Source organism: Lampetra planeri, chromosome 24 (assembly GCF_965212315.1).
Source record: "Lampetra planeri chromosome 24, kcLamPlan1.2.h2, whole genome shotgun sequence".
Taxonomy (NCBI): domain Eukaryota; kingdom Metazoa; phylum Chordata; class Hyperoartia; order Petromyzontiformes; family Petromyzontidae; genus Lampetra; species Lampetra planeri.
Window position 1 is genome coordinate 11,453,167 of NC_136130.1, and position 22,398 is coordinate 11,475,564.

Here is a 22,398-nt window from a genome sequence, read left to right on the forward strand (position 1 = left end):
TCCAATACCTCTTCGAGCAAAACACGTGTCGGTACGAAATGGAAACTATAATTTAATTTTAAGCATTTTACTCTATTGCATAAAGTTATCGTCATGTAAATATGTTTGAACAACAATGGGGCAAACAATACACATGGTTAACATGCCCATACTTGTCAACCCCTTATCAGACCGTATTGGTCACCCCGTGCCCCATATAAATCTCAACGTTCATCCTACAAAGTCCCATCACAAGAGAGAAACACAAACAGACAGACAATTTTTGTGCCCGTATTGAAACGGCTGTACGCCGTATGGACCTGAAAACTCAATTTCCCTGTACAAGAAACCGGGTAAACCGTATGGGGTCGACAGCTGTGGCTTGCCGCATGAGTGATGGCACTGGGGCTACTTACCTGGCCAAGCCAGAGTGTTAAACTTAAACGCGCTCACGTGACAGGCCGTTCAATGAAGCCAAAGCGTCCACCGGTAGACAGTTTTTCAATCTTGCAAATGCCGGAGTTATTGTTGGAAAGTCCACTGTGTGTTTCGCAATCTAGCCGAAGACTGCCGAAACTCGAGTGATCGGTGTTCACTCTCGCATGGAACTATTCACCCACCCAGCGATTATAATCATTCAAAATTCGAATCCAGTGGCCAAAATTGTACAAACGATACTAAAAGAAAAAATACGATGGTAAAAATGAAGACAACCATTTTCGATTATTAAATCAAATCATGATCCCGGATTGTGGCAATTCGTCGAATCTCTGTGGTGTGAATCATTGCATGCCGATGATTTAGTTTTATTTTGTGCAGTGCCTTTCACAAAAAAACAAATGTCCCAAGGCACTGTTCGATCAAAAACAGAATAACCTTACAAACAACCGTCTTTACAGAGAACTGTATAGACCGTTGCTGGGAACACCTAGATCATTGCTGGCACCCGACGAAGGTTGAATTCATGTAACTCTGACCACAGATGATTATTGTGGCAACTCTTTGAAGATTGAACACATTTCCAAAAATATTCTTAGCACTGCTCGACTGTCATTAAATCTTTAAACATCCAATAAATAAGACATCTACATTGAACCTTCTGTATTCATGTCGGATGGGGTTAAGTGGAGGATATTTCAAAATACATCGGAGGTCTTCAATCGAGACGCACTGAAACCTGCCAGTGCACACCTTAGAGCACGTCCACATTAGGCCCCAAGATAGCCATCAAACACAGACGGTGGTCACCGCATCGCACGCCTTTCAGATGCACTGCTCTTGCAGCCGTCTGGAACGCTCTTCTTTCCGATATTAGGAAGCCACTAGAGCTTTGCACTTTGAAATCTAGAATGAAAACTAATTTCTTTAGAACTGCGTTTTGTGTTTAGTTTGTTGTCCTTCCAACACACCTCCGATTAGCACGGTTGGCTGCGTACGTTGCGAAAATAATTTCAACGTGCGCACATTGAATTTGGCTCGCAGCCACATGAGACGCACCTCTTTACAATGGCCTGCAAATGACACCCATCACTGCAATAACTTTGGGCGCAGTAATCGGGTACTAGAGGGGAATATGTTCTATCTGGCAACAACATTGCTTCTCATTTAAATCGCTCGGTCACGTCTGAGGTGTGTGTACATGTGTGGCCCACGAAAGGTATTTGAAGGTCCTGTTTGGCACTTCAGAAGAACAAAAAAAATCTCTGCCCGAGAGCCAAAGTCCGAGGCGAGCAAAATATTTGTTCTCAAGAGACGCTGGAGATGATCAAGAGGCGTCGCGTGCTCGGGTTGAGTTGTGAGGCCGACCTGCAACGGGCAGCTGAGCGACCAGATGACACACTCTCTCAGGAGTGACGCAGACCGTTGGGTCCAGGTGACTGCCGAGGGGTGAGAGAGCCCCCATTGTTCAAGTGACTCTCACACTCCACGTGACGCCCTTTGATGCCCCCTGCTCGAAGCCTTGACCCTCGTGGGTTTCCTGTAAGTGCAGCTTGTGGAAGCCTCTTAAACATACCTGGATGAGTACAAGACCCTCTGAGCTCAGTTATTCGCGCAATAGTGTCGGGCGGTAAATTTTGATGATGATGAAGAATATCTAGCCTGCTCTCTTAAGCAGCGGTGCGTTGGTTCTGGCTGCTGCTTCACTGGTGGCAGATGTCCCACCTGTTTATAAACGTTGTCATAACGCTCTAAATTGTAGTGAATGGTTGAATAATTCGCAGCCTTATGTCAATCCAGTGCTGGACTAAGGTCGCCCCATGCTGTATCGGTCACGGAGGTTGTTTGTCTTCACCTCACTGGCCAATGTGTGAAAGGGGAAACCAGGGATCAGTTCCAATATCTCCCACTACTGATGTCAGCTGTGGCCAGGAATCAAACTCGGGTAGCCGAACCCACGGCAAAGCGTGCCAACCCCTGTGCCACCATCTCAACCCAACATTTCTCAATAAGAACAGATTTGATTGACACTTTGTATAAGTTGCCCGTCAGGACGTTGATCTGGTTGTGCACTTTTGGAAATGTTCAAAGCAAGCCCATGGGTTTACATGTTAGGGTCCATGTATTTTTTTGAGCTTTGTTACACAAAAAATTACTTGGATACGGTTCGAGTACATTGGAATTATTTTTGGAGTAGACATCACAAATCTGGTGGAGAAACTTTTACGTGTGGGTTTGGCCCATCGTTGTTCGGCCCTATCCCCCAACCTCTGATTAGCACGGCTGCCTTCGTTCGGTGCGATATAAGTTCAACATACACACATCCCTCTCTCTGGAGTCCCACGCAATGTCCCGGTTGGGTGACGTTTGAAGTCAATGCGGAGCAGACGGAAAATAAAGCCACTTCCGTTTTGCCCGATTCGATTCTCTTGACGGCCACCGAGAGGCCAAGTGCCAAGAGCTCTGAAAAACCTTCAGAATCAGAACATTTATACCGAAGGAATCCGATGAGCTATAAAGCTCTTTTCACAGATGTGCAGGAGGTAACCGTCATCTAGCAGCGGGTCCAGGACGGTGCATATCACCGTATGGGCTCACAGTCGGGGTCAGGCAGTGCTCACGAGACCCTGGCCGAGAGCTACCAATGGACCAGAGCCACCAGGGAGAGTTGGCATTGTGGGCATCAGGGGTGTAAATAATTCCACCCTGTCCCCCGTTCCCCCGCCCCTAGCCCCCACCATGATCTGATGAATTGTCACGATTTGAGAACGCAATTCTCTTGATATATCATGTTTGTTTTGTTTCATTCGTGTCATTGGCCTCAATCTTAACTCAACCTACCATTTCCATTCAAATGCAAATTTCATGAATTGTGAATGTTTCTATGCCATGCAACATAAGCGCAGGGATAGATTTTAATCGATGGATCTTGTCATCATGATGCAAGTGCTGGTTTCACAGCGTGAAGAGCGGTGGCCTGGTGGTTATTGGGATGACCAACAAGTCGAGGCAGCCAGGCTTTGGCCTTCCCGCCCACGTTCACAACGGAAATTAATAACTCAGCCTAAGCAAGTTGAACCACCCTAAAAAAGTGCCTCTTGAGCGTCGTGTCGAGATCATCGGTGGGGAGACCGTGGCCGATTTTGATCTCTCCACCCCCTCACGCCCTGTGCTGGATTTTGCAGGTTCCTATTTATCCCTGCAGTTAGATCAGACTAAAAGAGTATATTTGTTTATACGTACGTGCGTGTGCGTGTTTTTAACAAGATGACAGAGCAGACTCTCGGTCTGATGACAGATACCCGAGACCCGGTCGCAGACCCTCCACAATGTTGCGGGCTCACCGCCCTGACACGCGCGGCGTTGTCCGCGACGCCGCCGATCACTCACGTGCGACGAGTGCATCGTCAGCCTCGACTGCGCACCCCCGATGCCAACCCCCGCACCCTTCCTACTAACGCGCAGACACGGACGACCGTGCGCGATCGCTGCCACCGTGCAAAACGACCCGGACGACGCTCGCCCGGCGCTCCTTCCTTCCCACGCCGGCACCGCGATTCACGGCCGATGATGTCGCGCAAAGTAGGGAGGGGTGGGGGGGGGACACCGATCGGTAAATCCCACGCACCGGCGCACGCCACGGACGTGACGTTCGCGGCGACGGGGATTTCGTTTCGAGCCCGGGGTGGCAGGGAGACGGCGCCGGCGGCCATCACTCGTAGTAGACGCCGAAGATGGTCGCGACGCAGAAGCGCGCCCCGCGGCGGTAGTGGTGGGAGGCGAAGGCGTCGGCGGCCGGGTCCCAGAGGCAGCGGCTGGCCACCACCACCTGCTCGCGCTCCCAGCTGCCCAACGTCACGCTCACGATCAGCTTGTAGCGCGTGGGGGTCTGTTCCTTGGCGCGAGCTGTGCGGGGGGAGGGGGAGACGCGGCGTGCAGAGGGGGAGCTCCGATTGGAACGCTTGAACGCCTCGGCGTGGCGAGAGCGCATCTCGTCTCGACCATTCACAATGCCCTGCTGCAGTTCAACCAAGGGTACCCCCGGTGGCAGCTGTCCCTGTATGTTGACTCGAGCAAGGGCCAGACAAGTTTAACTCGGCGACACGATCCTGAATGTCACAAACGCTTTTGAGGGTGGCAATGGGGCCTCCTTCGAGAAACTGGGACTGTTTTGGCCCAACCGGGATATCTGGCAGCGTTAATTGTTGGAGTTAATTTGTTTGAATGCCACATCTACACAGTGACGTGGCACCGGTGTCCCTCTTTGATCCACCGAACCAGTTGGATGCAAAAGTGAAAGATGTGTCACGAGCGCTTGCCACAAATGAACAACAACGCCTTGCTGATCTTGTCAAGGAGCGTAAACCATCACGCGAACTCCGGTTACCCTCGCAGCGGCTTTTGGATAGCCATTAAACAAGGACGGTGACTTCATCGCGCGCTTTCAGATGCGCTTCTGTGGCCGTCTGGAACGCTCTTCCTTCCGATATTCAGAAGCCACTGGAGCTGTGAACTTTTAAATAATCTAGAACTGAATCTTGATTTGAAGCTTTCGTGCCTGCAGGAATCCATACTCTTTGGTTGTTTCGGTAAAGTCACGTGGGTAGAAATAAAATGAACAAATTACGACGACCGCTTGTGTTGCGATCGAAACGTCGTGATTTGTTTTATTTTATTTCTAACTACGTGACTTTACCGAAAGAACCAAAGAGTAATCTAGAACTGCTTTTCGTGTTCAGTCTGTTGTCCTACCCCCGCACCTCCGACGAGCACGGTTGGCTACGTACGGTGCCAAAGAAGTTCAACACACACACACACACGGTACATACAGCACATAACACGCAACGCTCGCCATCGGCCGTGGGCGCTGTACCTTTGATCTCCTCGCTGAGCAGCGGCGCGAGGCGAGCGCAGGCGGCCGCGTCGAGGGCCTCCCCCTCCCCCAGGTGCCGAGTCAGCGTCTCCTCCAGCAGGCGCTCCAGGCGCTCCACGGGAAAGCTCTCGTGGCCGGCCCCAGCCGAGCCACCCTGGACAAAAGAGACGGGAGGTTATTATTTGACTTGCTTATTATCACGCTTGCTTACCCCCAGGAAAGCCTCACTCGGTCTCAAGGCTCTTTGCGGGAGCGTCCTGCTAAGTTTTTGTAGCAGGAGGCGATGCTGCTGCTGCGTATAATCCCATTTGAGTAGTGTGCAGGTACATGTTCAGAATTGGGATGTTTGGCCACCACCAGTGACCTTTTACAGGCAGACCTCGCTGAGCGCGACCCCCGTACAACGCTGATTCAGTTATGGCGCTCTTTGGCCCCAGGGAATTTTTTTACAACAAAAAATGAACTCTGAATATCTAAATGGTGCTTACGAGTGAGCGATGGTCCGGGAGGCGTAGCCGGCCCCATCGTTGGCTCAGCCAATGGGAGCGACGCACCCCGAGGCAACTAGACCCCAACCCCCGAAATTCGATTAGCGCGACTCACGGTGGGTATATGTGTGTATGTGGAACTTCTTTCGCACCGTACATAGGCAACCGTGCTAATCGGAGGTGCGAGAATGGGAATGATTACACACACAAAAGCGAGAAAATAGATTTCCCCCCCAATGTTATTAGAATCGTACGTTTAGCCAGGTGAGAACTCACGAGACCAGGACAAAGTCTAAGGGTTGACCTAAAAGAAACTTCACGACAGATTTTGACTGAGGGCATCGCTCAGACCCGGATTGGAGTTTCGTGATGCCATGCTGAACAGTGCACAGGACCGGTTCTGATATCACTCCACACCGATGTTCGTAGCCATGGCCTCAAATAAAGTTCAAGTCTCCAGGTTCACAGCGCAGGTGCGCAAGCTCCTTCAAGTTAATATGCTTCAATTACAAGAGAGCCCGCAGAGAGAACACAATTCCCAATCTGCAATCGGTGGTTTCGTGAAAAGCGTTGAAACAATAACAGTGCACGCGCCACTCGAGTGAGGGGCTCTCGGCTCCACTTACACTTTACGCTGCGCGTAATTACCCTTGCCGAGAATTTAATGCGCTAAGCTCGCGGGGTTCTTCACGTCTGCAAATTGACGTCTGTGGTTATGCCCTTGAACACATCAACAAGCGAAGTGTCTCATGCAGAGAAAAATGTCTGTTGTTGTTTCTGGGTTTCTTTTTATACAAAAATTATTGCAAAGTCGATTGGTCTATAATGTCCATTTGTACGTAAATTAATATTTTGATAATGTTCAACAGTAGGACTAGGGTGCAGGTGGACTTTCAACCACCAAACCCTCACGATCTTCCAGTACATGGGAAATTACATTGACCGCATTATTCATTGTAAAACTTCCAACTCTGAATGTCCGAACATTCACATGAAAGTTAGTCCGATCCGCAGCCAGGGCTGAGCCCAATCTGGGCCACCGTTCACCTCGCACCAGGGCCCATGCCGTCCCCACTGCCACCCTGCACCTCCGTGCCTCCTCGCGGAGTTTACCTCTGCCCCATGGTCGCCCGTGCCCGCTCGCCCCTCCATCTGCTTCCTCTCTGCGATCCTCTGCGCCGTCTTCGCCTGCCGGGGGGACCCAGAGGTGCAGGGTGAGTGCCGACTGATACCTCGCCGGGGGAATTACCCCGCGAGTTATAGATTCATTGCAAGAGCTTTGTTTCGATTTAAAGCTTTCGTGACTGCAGGGATTCATCTTCTTTGTTCTTTCGGTAAAGTCACGTAGAATGGAAATAATAAAATAATAAAAATAAAACATAATAAAATCATTCTCACGACGTTTCGGCCAAAACGCAAGCAGCCGTCCTTAGGTGGAGAACAGGAAGAATCTGTCTTCTCGACAGACCTGTTCTTCACCTGAGGACGGCTGCTTGCGTTTTGGCCGAAACGTCGTGAGAATGATTTTATTATGTTTTATTTTTATTATTTTATTATTTCCATTCTACGTGACTTTACCGAAAGAACCAAGAAGAGCTTAGTTGTTCCGCTTCATTTCTTGAAAAGCAAACGTTGCACGACGATGAGCAACGCACCAAGAATCCACGAGAGAAAAATCTCCATTTTCGAAATGCGGGAGTGTTTATTGACTGTGGCGTCATTTGTCCTGCACGGCAGCGTTCGAGAGCGATTGTGAATGCCCACTCCAGACATCTGTTTACGGGCAGGTGAAATATATTATTCAAATTCTTAACTGATATTTATTTATTGCCAGATCTTTCATTTCATCGGCGTTGAGATCATCGAACGATGTTTGTACTTCATTCAGCTTTTAATGAAATGACCGAAGGCCAGACGATGCGCAGCTCGCGGTGCGCACGGCGGCAGGGGCGAGACGGCTGAGGGAGTGCGCGCGTGCGTGTGTATAAAGAGTTGGGACGACACGCCATACACGTCGATTAATCGGCTACAATTATCATCGACTTCTTTCATGGGAAAAAAATGCGAGCGGGCCGTGCTGTTCACGGACGCGAAACCAAGTCCAGCACGACATTTTGTATTTTCATTTTGACAGACGCACGCACGCATGGACGTATCCACGTACATGGCGTGTGTTTAAAATCCGCGAGCACCTTGAGGTTCCTGGTGAAGCGGCGTGCGGTGATGAGGCCGCGCAGGCTGAAAGGCGCCACGGAGCCGCGAGGGAGCACGGCGTGGCCGGGGATCGCGGCGGCGGCGGCGGTGGAGGCGGCGTGGCCAGGAGGGGATTCGCGCTGCGCGGGCGGCATCGGTGCCTTCCTGCGGTTGCCCGGCACGGCTACGGGCGACGCCTGCGTGGAGAGGGGGGCGGCAGGTGTTGCTTCGCGCGCTGGGGGGCGGGCGGGCGGGCGGGCGAGCGCCGTGCGTAATCTGCAAGTGGAGTCTCAACCACGGTGTCTCGAGTGGAGTAGTTGTTCGACCGTGGCAGCGAAATATGGATGAATCGACGCGGTCGACGTTGTTTATGGCACCCGCTCTCCCGGTCCGTCGCTGCGTTAAGGGCGACGACGTTGCGGATCGCCAGAATGTGTGGAGTTGAGTCAGAAGGATCTTGTCCTGAAGATCCTCGACGTAGTTTCAAATGACACGTCACAAATCCAATTGCTGCTAAATTTGTCTGTGAGAACTGTACCTCAACACCACGTGACAAGTGCATTTATTTTGCCACGCTGGGTGGTGGAGGGTCTGAACGACACACATTTGACCAGATCATGACGCGGACCAATTCAACGGAGAATGGCGAGCGACGACGACGTCTACCTGGGCAGGCTTGGGCGAGCCATGCTCCCTGGCCTTGTGGTTGTGGTTGTTGGTGGGGACTGGACTGGGGTGCACTGCAGGAGCCGTCCCCCTCGGGGGAAGAGGAACCGGGCTCCCAGCGTCCTTCACCATGAGAACACACGCACCGCTCCCCGCCGCCTGCATGCCCCGCGCACACAAACAACAAAGATCCCCCGTTTAGCCTGGACAGACTGTAGGGGCAAGTGCTGATAGCGAGCACCTACGAAGGTCGGCACGGCACACGATGGGGTGGGTGGCCAGCACCAAGCCCCACCGCCTTTGTCTCCCAGTGGCGATGTTTACTTAAACGCCGCTCCAGGTTCAGACAATCGTCACCTGTGTTAGCCGTGAGCGGGAATCGAACTCGGGTCGCCGGGTTCGTAGCGCGATGGGCTAATCGCTCCACCACCGCTCCCCATGAACACGCACACACACGCACACACGAGCTAACGACCAAACATCCGTGTTGCATAATGTGCATGCATAATGTACGTTGACTACCATATGAATAACCCAACCAGCAATGGATACGCATTGTAATTTAGATGTAATAATTAATCCCCCTCCACTTCGCACGTGCTGGGTTCACAAGTGATGTCATCACAGCTACCCCTTCTATTTAAGGAACGAAACAGGAGGACTTCTCCGCAATTCTGGCTGTCGCCTGATGAAGCTAGTTGTAATCACTGGCGAAACGTCGTATTTAGATTGTGAATGCTGTGGCTTGGCTCTCCAACACACCGGTGTGCTGTACTAGTATACTACACTACATTACACTATACACTACACTATACACTACTATATACTACACTATACACTGCACTGTACACTACTATATACTATACACTACACTATACACTACTATATACTACACAATACACTACACTATACACTACACTATACACTACACTATACACTACACTACTATACACTACACTACTATACACTACACTATACACCGGTGTGCTGTACTAGTGACGAATTGGCACGTTCTGTTTGCGTGACAAACCTTACTAGTTGGCTGTGTCGGGTGGTGGCGGGTTTAACGACACATTTATATTTACACGATCTAACCCAAACCCCCCCCCCCCCTCTATTATCCGCGTTTATCTCGGCAATTCTACTCGTGGTACCCTTACATGTTACCCCGACGTGTTACCCCTACGGCTAGCTTGAACGTGGATAAGAGGATGAATGCGCTGCTACTCATGGATGATCTCCCTCACCTGTAGATTGGTGAGGGTAACAGAAGGCGTCAACTCGGAGCTGAGCAGACAACAGGGAGAGCCGTACGAGGACGGCGCAGGCGATGGCTTCAGGATAATGTTGCGAATCAGACAAAAACAATTACTTGGGAAAGTACAGGGCCTGTGATGCAGCCTAATTAACGCTGCAGTGATTTCTACCACGTGGGGTTTGGGGGGAGCTGAACATCGGCCTCTTTCTGCAAATGTCCAACCAGCTGTGTGCTGTCGCCCCCATCGCAGCGACGATGAGAATAAGAAAAAGCCCACAACAGCTTCAAGAACATTCATTCGGAACGGAGCCATCCACCTCTTACCCCCCCCATTCCATTCCAATGCCGTCGAGAATCGCAATCCCAGGGAAAGCTTCTAGGAAGTTGGTGCCATTGACTCCAATGTCAATGGCCCTACGGTGTGGAGAGTTAAACGCGCTGCTCTGGGTTTGCTAAGCAACGAGATTATTCGACGGTCTGTGCCGAGTGTTTACACCCTTTCACCGCCACATAAAGCTGCCGACTCCAAGTCAAAACTTTGCTTTTGTTGAGAACGCGTGGGGCTCGTGGAATGAAGGAAGCCGGCGTGGCCTCTCCCACACCGCTCCCAGTCACGACCCTGACGCCCGGTCAGGACACTTGACGCTTTCCCAACACATACGTTGTCGACTTTGGTATTCCGAATTCTTAAAATGCAGAAGACTCACTCCTCTATTCCAATATCTGCCGAAATGTCTGTCCCACTGATGCAGTTCACGAAGGATGATTATTAGGGATAGCCGACCGTATGTCACGAGTAAAGTGCTCAGACCACTTGGCCCTGCTGAAGCTGGTGAACCGGCTTAGATTTTCTGTGGCTGTTAACGTCAGTGGCTGAGTGATATTTGAACCAATCTTGGGCCACCCTCGCCTTGACCAAGCCGCATCGACGACCAGCGTGGTGAAGTATGGTCGACCGACTCCCCATCCGTGTCACGGCGTGGTGAGGATTTCATCCGTCAGTAGGTTTACAAAGGGTTGTGAATTATAATGATTGTTACTACAGTGTTTGCGTTGTGAACATTTTACAAAAATGCTGTGGAACTATTTAATATCTCCACGGAGAAAGCTAAATAATTAAAACCACTAAACCATATAGCCCGTGCTATTTTGACGAGGTTTATGATCTCACAACGATGTCTGCGTCGCCAATGCAACGAATACCCAATTTGAATACGCAGACAATATATATATTACATACTCTATGTGTGTACACTGCACGGGTGTGCTTTTGTTGCCCACGCGTTCCGTGAAAGTGGCAGCTTGTGTCTATACTCTGTGTGTCGAGTGTGACACACATCTGTGCGGTGGGCACACAAAGACAAAGATCCCCCGTGTAGCCGAGGTAGAATGTCGGGGCAAGTGCTGTTAGTGAGCACCTATGAAGGCCGGCACGGCACACAAGGGGGTGAGTGGTCAGCACCACGCCCGGCCGCCTTTGTCTCTCCATTGGCGATGTTATTACACATAGCACCAGGTACTCAATTGAGGTTGAGTCGAACTAGGGGAGACCCAGGACCGGTTCAGAAAATCTTTACTGGTGTTGGTCGGGAGCCGGAGTCGAACTCGGGTCGCCGGGTTCATAGCGAGGCACGCTAACCGCTACACTACCGCTCCCCGGTGGGCACACACACATACACACTCACACACACACTCACACACACACTCACACACACTCACACACACTCACTCACACACTCACTCACACACTCACTCACACACTCACTCACACACTCACTCACACTCTCACTCACACACACTCACTCACACACTCTCACACACACTCACTCACTCACACACTCTCACTCACACTCTCACTCACACACTCACTCACTCACACACTCACTCACACACACTCACACACTCTCACACACACTCACTCACTCACTCACACACTCTCACTCACACACTCACTCACACACACACTCACACACACACTCACACACTCACACACACACTCACTCACACACACACTCACACACAGACTCACACACTCTCACACACACTCACACACACACTCACACACTCTCACACACACTCACTCACTTACACACACTCTCACACACACTCACTCACACACACACTCACACACACACTCACACACTCACACACACACTCACTCACACACACACTCACACACACTCTCACACACACTCACTCACACACACACTCACACACACACTCACACACTCACACACACACTCACTCACACACACACTCACACACACACTCACACACTCACACACACACTCACACACTCTCACACACCCTCACACACACTCACTCACTCACACACTCACTCACACACTCACTCACACACTCACTCACACACTCACTCACACACTCACTCACACACTCACTCACACACACTCTCACTCACACACACTCACTCTCACTCACACTCTCACTTACACACTCACTCACACACGCTCACACACTCACTCACACACAGACTCAGTCACACTCTCACTCACACACACTCACTCTCACTCACACTCTCACTTACACACTCACTCACACACTCTCACTCACACACTCTCACACACTCACTCACACACAGACTCAGTCACACACTCACACATTCTCACATACACACTCACTCACACACTCACTCACACACACTCTCACTCACACTCTCACTCACACACTCACTCACACACTCACACACACTCTCACTCACACTCACACACTCACTCACACACTCACTCACACACTCACACACACTCTCACTCACACTCACACACTCACTCACACACTCTCACACTCACTCACACACTCTCACACACTCACTCACACACAGACTCAGTCACACACTCACTCACACATTCTCACATCACTTACACACACTCACACACACTGCTCACACACTCACACACACTCACACACTGCTCACACTCCCCGTGTTTGCCAGCTCGTTACGTGGCAACCCGCAAACTGGCGTCTCGTCGCAAGTTATCGATTTTATCTTTTGTAAACTAAACCAGCGACGGGCAATGCCTGCGGCTGCTTGGTCTGCACCTCACACGGGCAACGTCTGAAATGGAAAACAAAAATCCACGGTGCGTGTCTGTGCCGTGTGTGTCTGGGTTCACATCCAGTTGACAAGAGAGTTAGAGACACCTATGTTGGAGCCAAAAGAGATATTCTGGCTCACAAAGACATGTTTGGAAATCTGAATCTTTGCTTCCTATATGCGACGCTTAGCCAAAGCGGGAGAGAGATGTGTGGGAGTTTTAGAGAGTTAGAGGGGGCATCATATGTTTGCCGAGAGGAATCCAGGAGAGGATCTGCCTGAAGAATAGACGGAAATTGCAGGGCCCAACAGAGATGCGGCTGCTCAAGGATTATTGCAAGTTTTGGTAGCCGAACACATCGGAGATCGGTGGCTTGAGGTGGCACGGCGATTCGAGCGCTGCACCGCGCACCCCGTCACCTGGATTCAATTTCCGCCCACGGCTATCATCAGTGGCGAGTGATATCTGAACGGGTTCCGCAAGCCCGTGCATCCCACCCCCCTTACGTACTGACAGCGGAACTAAATATTCTGATTCTGAGTGTCATCGGGAATCGCCCGTACCCCCCCCCCCCCCCCGTGCCATCCATCCAGCAGTGGATTTGAAAAGTGTTTTAGATTATAACGGTGTGTTTATCTGCTCTCTCCCCTCGTCCTCATGATGAATGTATCTGTCATTGTGTTGACTCGCTAACCTGGTTACACAAATAAACTAAAACTAACTGTGTGGTAACTGGACAGCATCTATGAATGCTTTATTGTTTTGACTCTTGACTGCATGTACCCCACGCGCGTTTTCCATTCATTGTGAAAACTACCTAATACAAGGAATGCTTTCACTTTGTCCATATTCTTTCACGGTAAAATGTGCAGCAGCGTTGGTCTGCATTGAAATTTGCGGAGCAGTTCAGCTTCGGTTGGACGTACATGTGACACTAATGGGTCTGTTAACGGAAATCACTGAAAATCGGTTTCACATTGGTATTTATTGTACCAATTCGCACTTGCTGTTCAAACAGCAATTACAGCCGTGCAATATAAACGCGGCATACAGATTAACAACACTTCGAGAGAATGTTATTTAGTTAAATAAAATGTCAGTCCAAGATTCTGTTTTTCACGAGTACGTGTCAATAAATAAATGTGCCAAGAGGAATCTGTTGATGTTTATTTTATAGAATAATTTCATCGTATCTCATTAAAACTTGATTAAAATGCAATCAATTCGGATTATCTGAAGGTAGTGACTTTGTATGACAATTTGCCCCCTTTATAGATTATTACCTGGGAGAGCTACGCCGCTTACATTTGAGAGTGAGCGTTATTTGTAAAGTACAGTGTTGTGTTTAATCACCAGGTGAGAGCCAGTTGAGACCACATGTTTGTGTTCCAGTCGCAACCGTACACAAACACAAGAGCTGACAGAGGGGAAGGTGCAGATGTAACAGCAAAAGCGAACGAAATGAAAACTTTAAGTGACAAAAAATATCCTATACTCAAAAAATATTATTAAATCCGTGATAAAATTGTGCGATGTACGAGTTCAAATGCATTCAGCGTCTCTGGGTAGCCTGACGCTTTTTAGTCGTATCAAGGTAGGTCGATGAATTTCTACGGATGTTTGTGATAATTTCTCTCCATCATTTCCAAAGTGCAACATTCGCCTTGAGAGTGCACGTTAAAGACCGTGCACCGCTAAGGTCGTTCAGGTAGGTCAAGTGTCATAGCTCAAAATACACTTCTAAAATGACCAAATGTAGTCAAATACAAATAACCGCGTGTACCCCACAGTTCCATATCTCCCGTGCGAAATAGAAAATGGGCCCTTACTTGGTTAAAGGACACAATATGCCATATGTCACGTGGATCTTGACTTAAAGCTTTCGTGACTGCAGGAATTCATATTATTGGGTCTTTCGGTAAAGTCACGTAGATATGTTCAAAAAAAATAACAAAAAATAACGAAAAACTACGACGTTTATAAAATTACAAAAAACTACGTTTCGATCGAAACGTCGTAGCTTTTTGTTATTTTCTTTGAACCTATCTACGTGACTTTACCGAAAGACCCAAGCACATTTCACGTGGATGTTTGCTCTAAACCTTTATCATTCAATCAATAGTCTTAACACTGCAATGAAATAATTCAGTAATATATATAATTAATGAGGATATAAAAAGATTCCCTGTTTGTCATTAATAATAATAAGTAAAACATTTTTTATAATTAAATGACATTTCGTAACGGTCAGCAATGGCGTCGCGTGCTTTGACGCAACGCGGTCATCAGACGCAATCTTAAAACGCATTTATCAACAGGAGACTAAAGACATGTACATGTTTATTATTATTCCTATTAAATATCGCAAACTACTTATTCAAAGAACATCATCTACTTGAGTAAATGTGTGAATTGGAACCCCGGTTTAAGTCGAAAAGGACAGTTTAATGAATAATTATATATTACAAACTAGTTCACAACATTATTAAATGCTTATCTTGGATACAAGTGAACATGTGCTGGATTAAAATATGAAGCTTAATAATGTAGAATGTTGCAACAGGAGATTCCTTGCCCAAGCTGTAAGAACCCCACACTTTATCCCACCACTTGTCAGGAGGTAGCATTCACCTTACCTGTCGCACAAACAGCTCTGCACTCAACTAGCGGGTTAAAACAATAACAACGGTAAGTTTGCGACAAATTAAAAACAACGTAGCATCTTCTTATTCTTCTTCTTCCAAAAATGAAACAGTCTCTCTAGCAGGTTGGCTGAGTATGTGGCGCGTTTTCACAATCACAGCATCCCAGCACCGCCCTCTCTTGATATATATAGGCACGCACACACACCTAGCACGTGACACTCTCCACAGAGGGCACACACCCACCCCCCACTGCAGAGAGTAAATGTTGAAGTCACCACCACAGAGAACAACACTCAACTTGACTTCAGGGAATCTCAGAACGGCCGGGCGACGACATCAGATATCATGCGTGGCCCTAACAGGAATAGGATTAGCACGGTTAGCTGCGTGCCGTGCGAAAGAAGTTCAACACATAGGTACAGCAGCGAAGGTCAAGGGGTCATCATGGTCAATGCCGCTGATGCCCCCACATTTTGCCAAGGCGTCTTTCTTGCTCTGACATCCCATAGACCTTCAAGGTCTGCTCTTACAGTCTCCCACCATCTGGATCCTGGTCTTACAACGCAGTTACCCATCACAGAAGTCGCACCCAACGGCCTGTGCCTGAGTGCACCTGCAATGCTTCTATTGTGAGCTGCGTACCGTGTACTTCCATGAACTGGCCAGCATCCTTCATATGCTTAATTCGGTTCCGATCAGTTTCCCGAAAGAATCTCCCAAGCACCTGGCGCGAAACGTCGGACGTGCCGAACCACGCACGGTACGGTGGGAAGACGCATCAGAGAGCTGCGTCTTCCCGAGGGCCTAGGCAGCAACACTCGGTAGGCGATCTGCTTGCCACATCGTTCGGGATGGAGACAGCGGTTGGATTTTTTCCAGAAGCGTGATGGAGACCCGTAAACATTTGGCCACTTAAACATTCTGCCCAGGGATAGTTGTAGGTCGGATCACTCGCTCACGCCCCACGGGTCGTGAGTGGTGGCGACTCCACACGTTTGGAGCCGCAGTTGAGAACCCCTTTGCGTGAACAGTTCTTGCTGCAAGTACGTATCACGTGGCGGTAGCCGATCGATGTTGATTCATAATTCAATCGCCGACGATCAACATCACCCTGGGGTCGTGCACGATCTCATCAGATCGTCAGGTGTGGGCGGCGATGTGGCCCTGCCCCGTAGCACGTGCGCCGTTTGTTACAGACGATCGCGGTTCTAATACAGCAGGCCGCCCTGGTTATTACACTGCAAGTGTATTAACTGTAAAATACGCGCCGTCTGCTTCACGGTACGTATGTATGTTGAACTTCTTTGCCACCGTACGTAGCCGACTGTGCTAATCGGAGGTGCTGGAGAAGAAGAACCAACAGTGGACGTAAAATATTCCCCGAAGTCATTCGTAATTAATATGCCATTGTGCTGGCATGATGGTAAAACATTGGCTACATTCGAAAAATTACATTCAAATTTCTCGGTTGGAATGACACATAGCAACCATCACCCACGACTAGGAATACTGTGCACCGTGTCTGTGAAACAGAGCGCGTCCATGATAGCCTCGCATCATAATAATGATGCGACTACCAAACGGACTAATATTATTGTTAAAAGATGAAAAGGCTTGAGGCCGGTTCGTGTTTGGATGCGAGGCGGCCTGGGAGTGCCACGGTGTTGTCGGCTTGGGCAGCAAGGTGGCCACGAAATAGCAGCACGGCCATGAATTCTTAAATATTCACTAAACGTGCTGTTGCCAAACACGCCATACACTCATCGACGGATTAGGACCACAAGTTGTCTTATGTCATATTACTAAACCTTGCCTTGTACAATTATATTGACAAGGCAGACCGCTAAGTTGCGGTAACTTAATGTTTGCGCAAAAAACTCAACACATTCGTCAACACTGCCCTTAAAGTAAACACGTTGAGTAGTCGTCGTGTGTGCTGGGGCACCACCGTCATCACACACAATCACAGGCCGACGATCAGTCGGACGCGCATCAGTCGCAGGAGCCTTTCCACACCAATATTATTCACACTAGAGCAGGCGTGTTTGGGATAGATCGTGTAAATATAAATGCGTCGTTAAAACCCGCCACCACCCGACACAGCCAATTAGTGAGCTTTGTCACGTGAACAGAACGTGGCCAATTCGTCACTGGAACAGCGGCTGTGTGTTGTGAGAGTCAAGGCACGACAACATTTACTATTCGAGTACTCTGACGTTTCGCCGGCAATTACAAACATCACATGGGAGAGAAGATCGCAGTAGGTCGCCCGGGTAGCCGCACACACAAACCCCCGGGGTTCAAGTCGTCCCCTCGCACTTTTTCTGTCCTCATTTGAAGTAACAAGTTTCGACGAGAAAGAGAACCCCATGGCGATGCGGTGCTTTTGAAGAAAATCAATAAAACGACGACAACACAAACATCTCCCTTGCGACAGCCACTCGTGGAGCTCACGGCTCGTGACGAAGCGGGCAGGGCTCTCTCTCTCTCTCCATTGTCCGCGTGTCGATGTTTTTCTCACACACGGCACGCAAACACTGCGGCTTTATTTTATTAATTTATCCTACCAAAACAAAGTTTTTCCACTTCACACGGACTACTTTTGTTTTATTCCGTGACGTTGCCACCTGCCGGGCGATGTTTATTTTTTGTTGAAGACGCCACAGCGGTGACTGAACAACAACACAAAAACTTCGCATTATGACTAACCGCACCGACATTGAGTTTAAGACTTCGTTAATGTTCATTAATTTGATGTAATTTTTATTTCAAATATACAATATTGTAGCTAATCAGGCTCTGGGCTTAATAGACAAAGCGGCACTGGGTAGGTCAGTGGTTCTTAACCTCCACTGCAGCCTTATCAGCAATCATCATCAGGTGTTGCAATCGAAACGTCGCTTGCTATTATGTATTTTATTTTTCTTTCTACGTGACTTTACCGAAAGAACCAAAGAGTAAATGCATAAGAGTTTGATGAAACAAAGTAGTTGTGTACTTACGTGCTCGTGCTTAATTTGTGTTTTGGTGATTTACCTTCTAAATAAAAACCTGGCCACGTCTCGCACCCCCAGAAAGGGCATCTCCCAGGTCAAGAACCACTGGTCTAGAGGTTATTCGCGGCTGTGCTGCACAACTCTCCTGTCTGGTTTCGGATCGAACCCACGAGTAGTTCAGCGCGATGTCCAACGTTTTGCGTGTCTCACAGACAAGTGCTTTTGTTGTTTTCCCAGCAGTACTACCCGAAGCGGGCCAATCTTTTGATTCGTCTCAGTCTCATCCCAAGAGGCCTATTGATCGATCAAACGCAGTTGCAGGGCGAACCTCTGGGAATCCCACCAGGGTGGCGGGGTATCGGTCTCCAGAAAAGCCACGCAGTGGGATGAGACGTCTCAAGTGCATCTTTACCCCCATCCCCTCCCCTCTATTTTCCGCCCTTGTGCAACCACTGATGTCACCAGCCCTGAACATCACCACTGACTGTAAACTAACGGACAGAAATCTTACTTTGTCTAATTATAATTAGCGTGTGCTGAGACAGCGCGTGCCGCACCGCGGGCCTACAGGATAAAGAAGGCGATGGCAGCGGCGAACATGAGCACGCACGCCAGCACGCAGATGGTGATGAAGAGCACCCCGCTCGTGTCGTCCGACCTCACGCCGTCGAGCGTGGGGGCGGCCGGGGGCGCTGGGGGCCCGCGGGGAGCCGCCGTCTCGGGCTGCTCGACGGGGGCGCGGAGCCGAGCGAGGCAGCGTACGGGAAGCGACTGCTCCTGCTGGGAGCCCGCCAGGCTCAGGGTCACTCTCACCACGTTGCTGTGCTGCACGGCTTGCTGGGCGCCCAGTTTGTCCGCCGGCACGGAGGGGTGCTGCGAAGGGAAGTCGGTGGTGGCGAGAACGAAAGCGGAGCGGGGAAATGTTGCAAGTAGTAAATGGCGTTCTCATAATTCAAATGATTAAATTTAATAACGAAGGTTGTTGGGTTAGAGTATAAATGTGTTGGTATCACCTTTGAATCTCTGCACCTTTTGAGGAATGCCAGTGACGACATCAATTTACACGCTTGATGCGGAGTTTCTCCAATTTTATAGTAGGCTTTCGCGACCAATATTATTCATTATAAGAGTTTTTAGGTAAGGTGCAGAGATTCAAAGGTAATACCGAAATATTTATACTGATGCGATCTAACCCACAAACCTTTATTATAAATAATATCGGTCGCGAAAGCCTAAATATTAAACCAAATAATGAAAATGGGTCTGATAATAAAATGCTTGTTTCTTAAGGTGGCTTCTTCTGGGATGATGTTAAGATCTTGGCGTCAAGCACCCAAGGCCTCGGATAATAATTATCGTTCCTACGGCAAGCCTATGAAGCATTCACTCTCTCCATTGTTCTTCGTCGAATATAGAGATGGTATCATTAAAGGGAGCCTAGAACAATGGAATACACTTCAAGTGGATGAGCAATAGAATGCATTGTTACACAAAAGCAAATACAATTTAACACAAATATTCAGACGGTACATCAATGTATTTAAATAGTGAAATAATTGTGTTTTTTTTTACACTTCACTAAACTATACAATAATTGCGTATGAGTTTGTGATGTCGTTTTAGTTCCCAAAGAAGCTCCCAGCACGCGGCGCGAAACGTCGGACACGGCGCCGAACAACACCACGCGAGCCAGACAAGAGCACGGATGCAAGCGAACGCAAGAGCGGCGAGGCGAGGAATCTGGATGAAGCCCTACGAGCCATCACAGCTGACACCTTTCTCCTCTATCCCACCGTTGACTTCTCAACAACAACAACAAACAACATAGTGATAGGGTTTTACCCTTTCAACTGGTACAAAAACTGACACCTTTATACAAGGCATCATGTTTGCAATAACCACAACACAAGCAGTCAAAATGCAAACAAAAAGAAACAACTCTGATGATGATAATGATATGCACTGCCCTTGAAGTTGATTGGTCCACACCCGAGACAGCTTTTCTTAGAGCCGAGTCTCCATTGGTGTTGGACCAGATGACGCCAAAAGGCGTACAACTCAAAGACAGCGCACTATCAGAGTATTGAGAGCTCGGGGTAAGCATTCACACTTTGAGCAAACAGCAACAACAGACGACGAGAGGCGACGACGAGCGATGCAAGTCACGAATTCAACGCGGGGGGAGCCACGCGGCCCGGGGCGCACCAACCTGCACCGTCGTGCGGCAGTCGCTGTAGTTGGCCTCGATCGTGAGCGTGGCGCCCGAGGGAGCGGACGAGCAGGCAGGGTCCCTGAGGCGGGCGGACAGGAGGCGCACCCCGGCCGGCAGCTCCGTGGGCAGCGTCGCCGTGAAGCCGCTCTCGCCGCAGGCCACCGTCATGGGCAGCACTGGCAAAGGCAAAGATCCCCCCCCACCCCCACCGTGTAGCCTCAACAGACGTTTGGGGCAAGTGCCGTGAGCGAGCGGCACCTGCGAAGGCCGGCACGGCACACGAGGGGGGTGGGTGGGTGGCCAGCACCACGCCCGGCCGCCTTTGTCTCCCCATGCTGCCGTTTACACAATACGTCAGATACTCATTTGAGGCTGAGTCGACCTAGGGGAGGCCCAGACCACACGTGGCTACCTATCTGGTGGACGCCAGTGTCGCGGTCCACATTTTTCAGAGTTGGGGAATTCCTGCGTGAATATCAACAACAATGACTGTTGCTACGGGTCTGTTGCTTTGCGCCGTCTCCTTTGAGAAGGGGGCATTTGCAGTAAAAAACAAAATCTTCTTCCAGAAAACGCTCAAAGTGCACATCCAGCGGCCGCTCTCACCAGCCGTGTAGGAGAGTGAAAACCCTCGCAGGGCCTCGGAGGAGTCTGTGTGCATCGTGACGAGCAGCTTGCTGGAGGTCGACGTCGTCGCCGGGGGCATCCTCGAGCCGCAGAACCGTCCGAGAGACGAGTTCTCGTTCTCCGTCTCACCGTCGAACAGCGCCACCTGGTCATAGCTGACTCCAGGCGAACATTCAACCAACAGCGTCACCTGGTCATAGCTGACTCCAGGCGAACATTCAACCAACAGCGTCACCTGGTCATAGCTGACTCCAGACGAACATTCAACCAACAGCGTCACCTGGTCATAGCTGACTCCAGACGAACATTCAACCAACAGCGCCACCTGGTCATAGCTGACTCCAGACGAACATTCAACCAACAGCGTCACCTGGTCATAGCTGACTCCAGACGAACATTCAACCAACAGCGTCACCTGGTCATAGCTGACTCCAGACGAACATTCAACCAACAGCGCCACCTGGTCATAGCTGACTCCAGACGAACATTCAACCAACAGCGTCACCTGGTCATAGCTGACTCCAGACGAACATTCAACCAACAGCGTCACCTGGTCATAGCTGACTCCAGACGAACATTCAACCAACAGCGCCACCTGGTCATAGCTGACTCCAGACGAACATTCAACCAACAGCGCCACCTGGTCATAGCTGACTCCAGACGAATACATTTCGATTTAAAGCTTTCGTGACTGCAGGGATTCATCTTCTTGGTTCTTTCGGTAAAGTCACGTAGAATGGAAATAATAAAGTAATAAAAAGAAAGCATATTTGATTATGTTTTATTTTTATTATTTTTTATTTCCATTCTAAAAATAAAAATATTTTATTATGTTTTATTTTTATTATTTTATTATTTCCATTCTATGTCACTTTACCGAAAGAACCAAGAAGATTAATCCAGACGAATATTCAACTACAGTCAGTCCACCGCATACGGCTGCCACCTCGACTCAGAATAGCAGAAGAGG

General features: G+C 49.3%; 1 protein-coding gene across 1 annotated transcript; it reads right to left on the bottom strand.

Moving 5' to 3' along the window:
* Positions 1–3,153: 3,153 nt before the first annotated feature.
* LOC144726795 (uncharacterized) lies at positions 3,154–16,400 on the bottom strand. Its single transcript, XM_078605695.1, has 6 exons — positions 15,585–16,400; positions 8,638–8,796; positions 7,971–8,168; positions 6,892–6,966; positions 5,291–5,444; positions 3,154–4,323 (listed from the first exon to the last, which is right to left on the bottom strand). The coding sequence occupies exons 2-6, from the start codon at positions 8,767–8,769 to the stop codon at positions 4,130–4,132; spliced, it is 753 nt and encodes a 250-aa protein (XP_078461821.1). The 5' UTR covers positions 8,770–8,796; positions 15,585–16,400; the 3' UTR covers positions 3,154–4,129.
* Positions 16,401–22,398: the final 5,998 nt, after the last annotated feature.

Excerpts from the sequence above, each read along its gene's own strand:
- LOC144726795 (XM_078605695.1), bottom strand. The coding sequence starts at position 8,769 with ATGGTGAAGGACGCTGGGAGCCCGGTTCCTCTTCCCCCGAGGGGGACG. Across the intron at positions 8,169-8,637 it reads GCTCGCCCAAGCCTGCCCAG|GCGTCGCCCGTAGCCGTGCC; the intron begins GTAGACGTCGTC and ends CTCTCCACGCAG. Across the intron at positions 6,967-7,970 it reads GCTTCACCAGGAACCTCAAG|GCGAAGACGGCGCAGAGGAT; the intron begins GTGCTCGCGGAT and ends TCCCCCCGGCAG.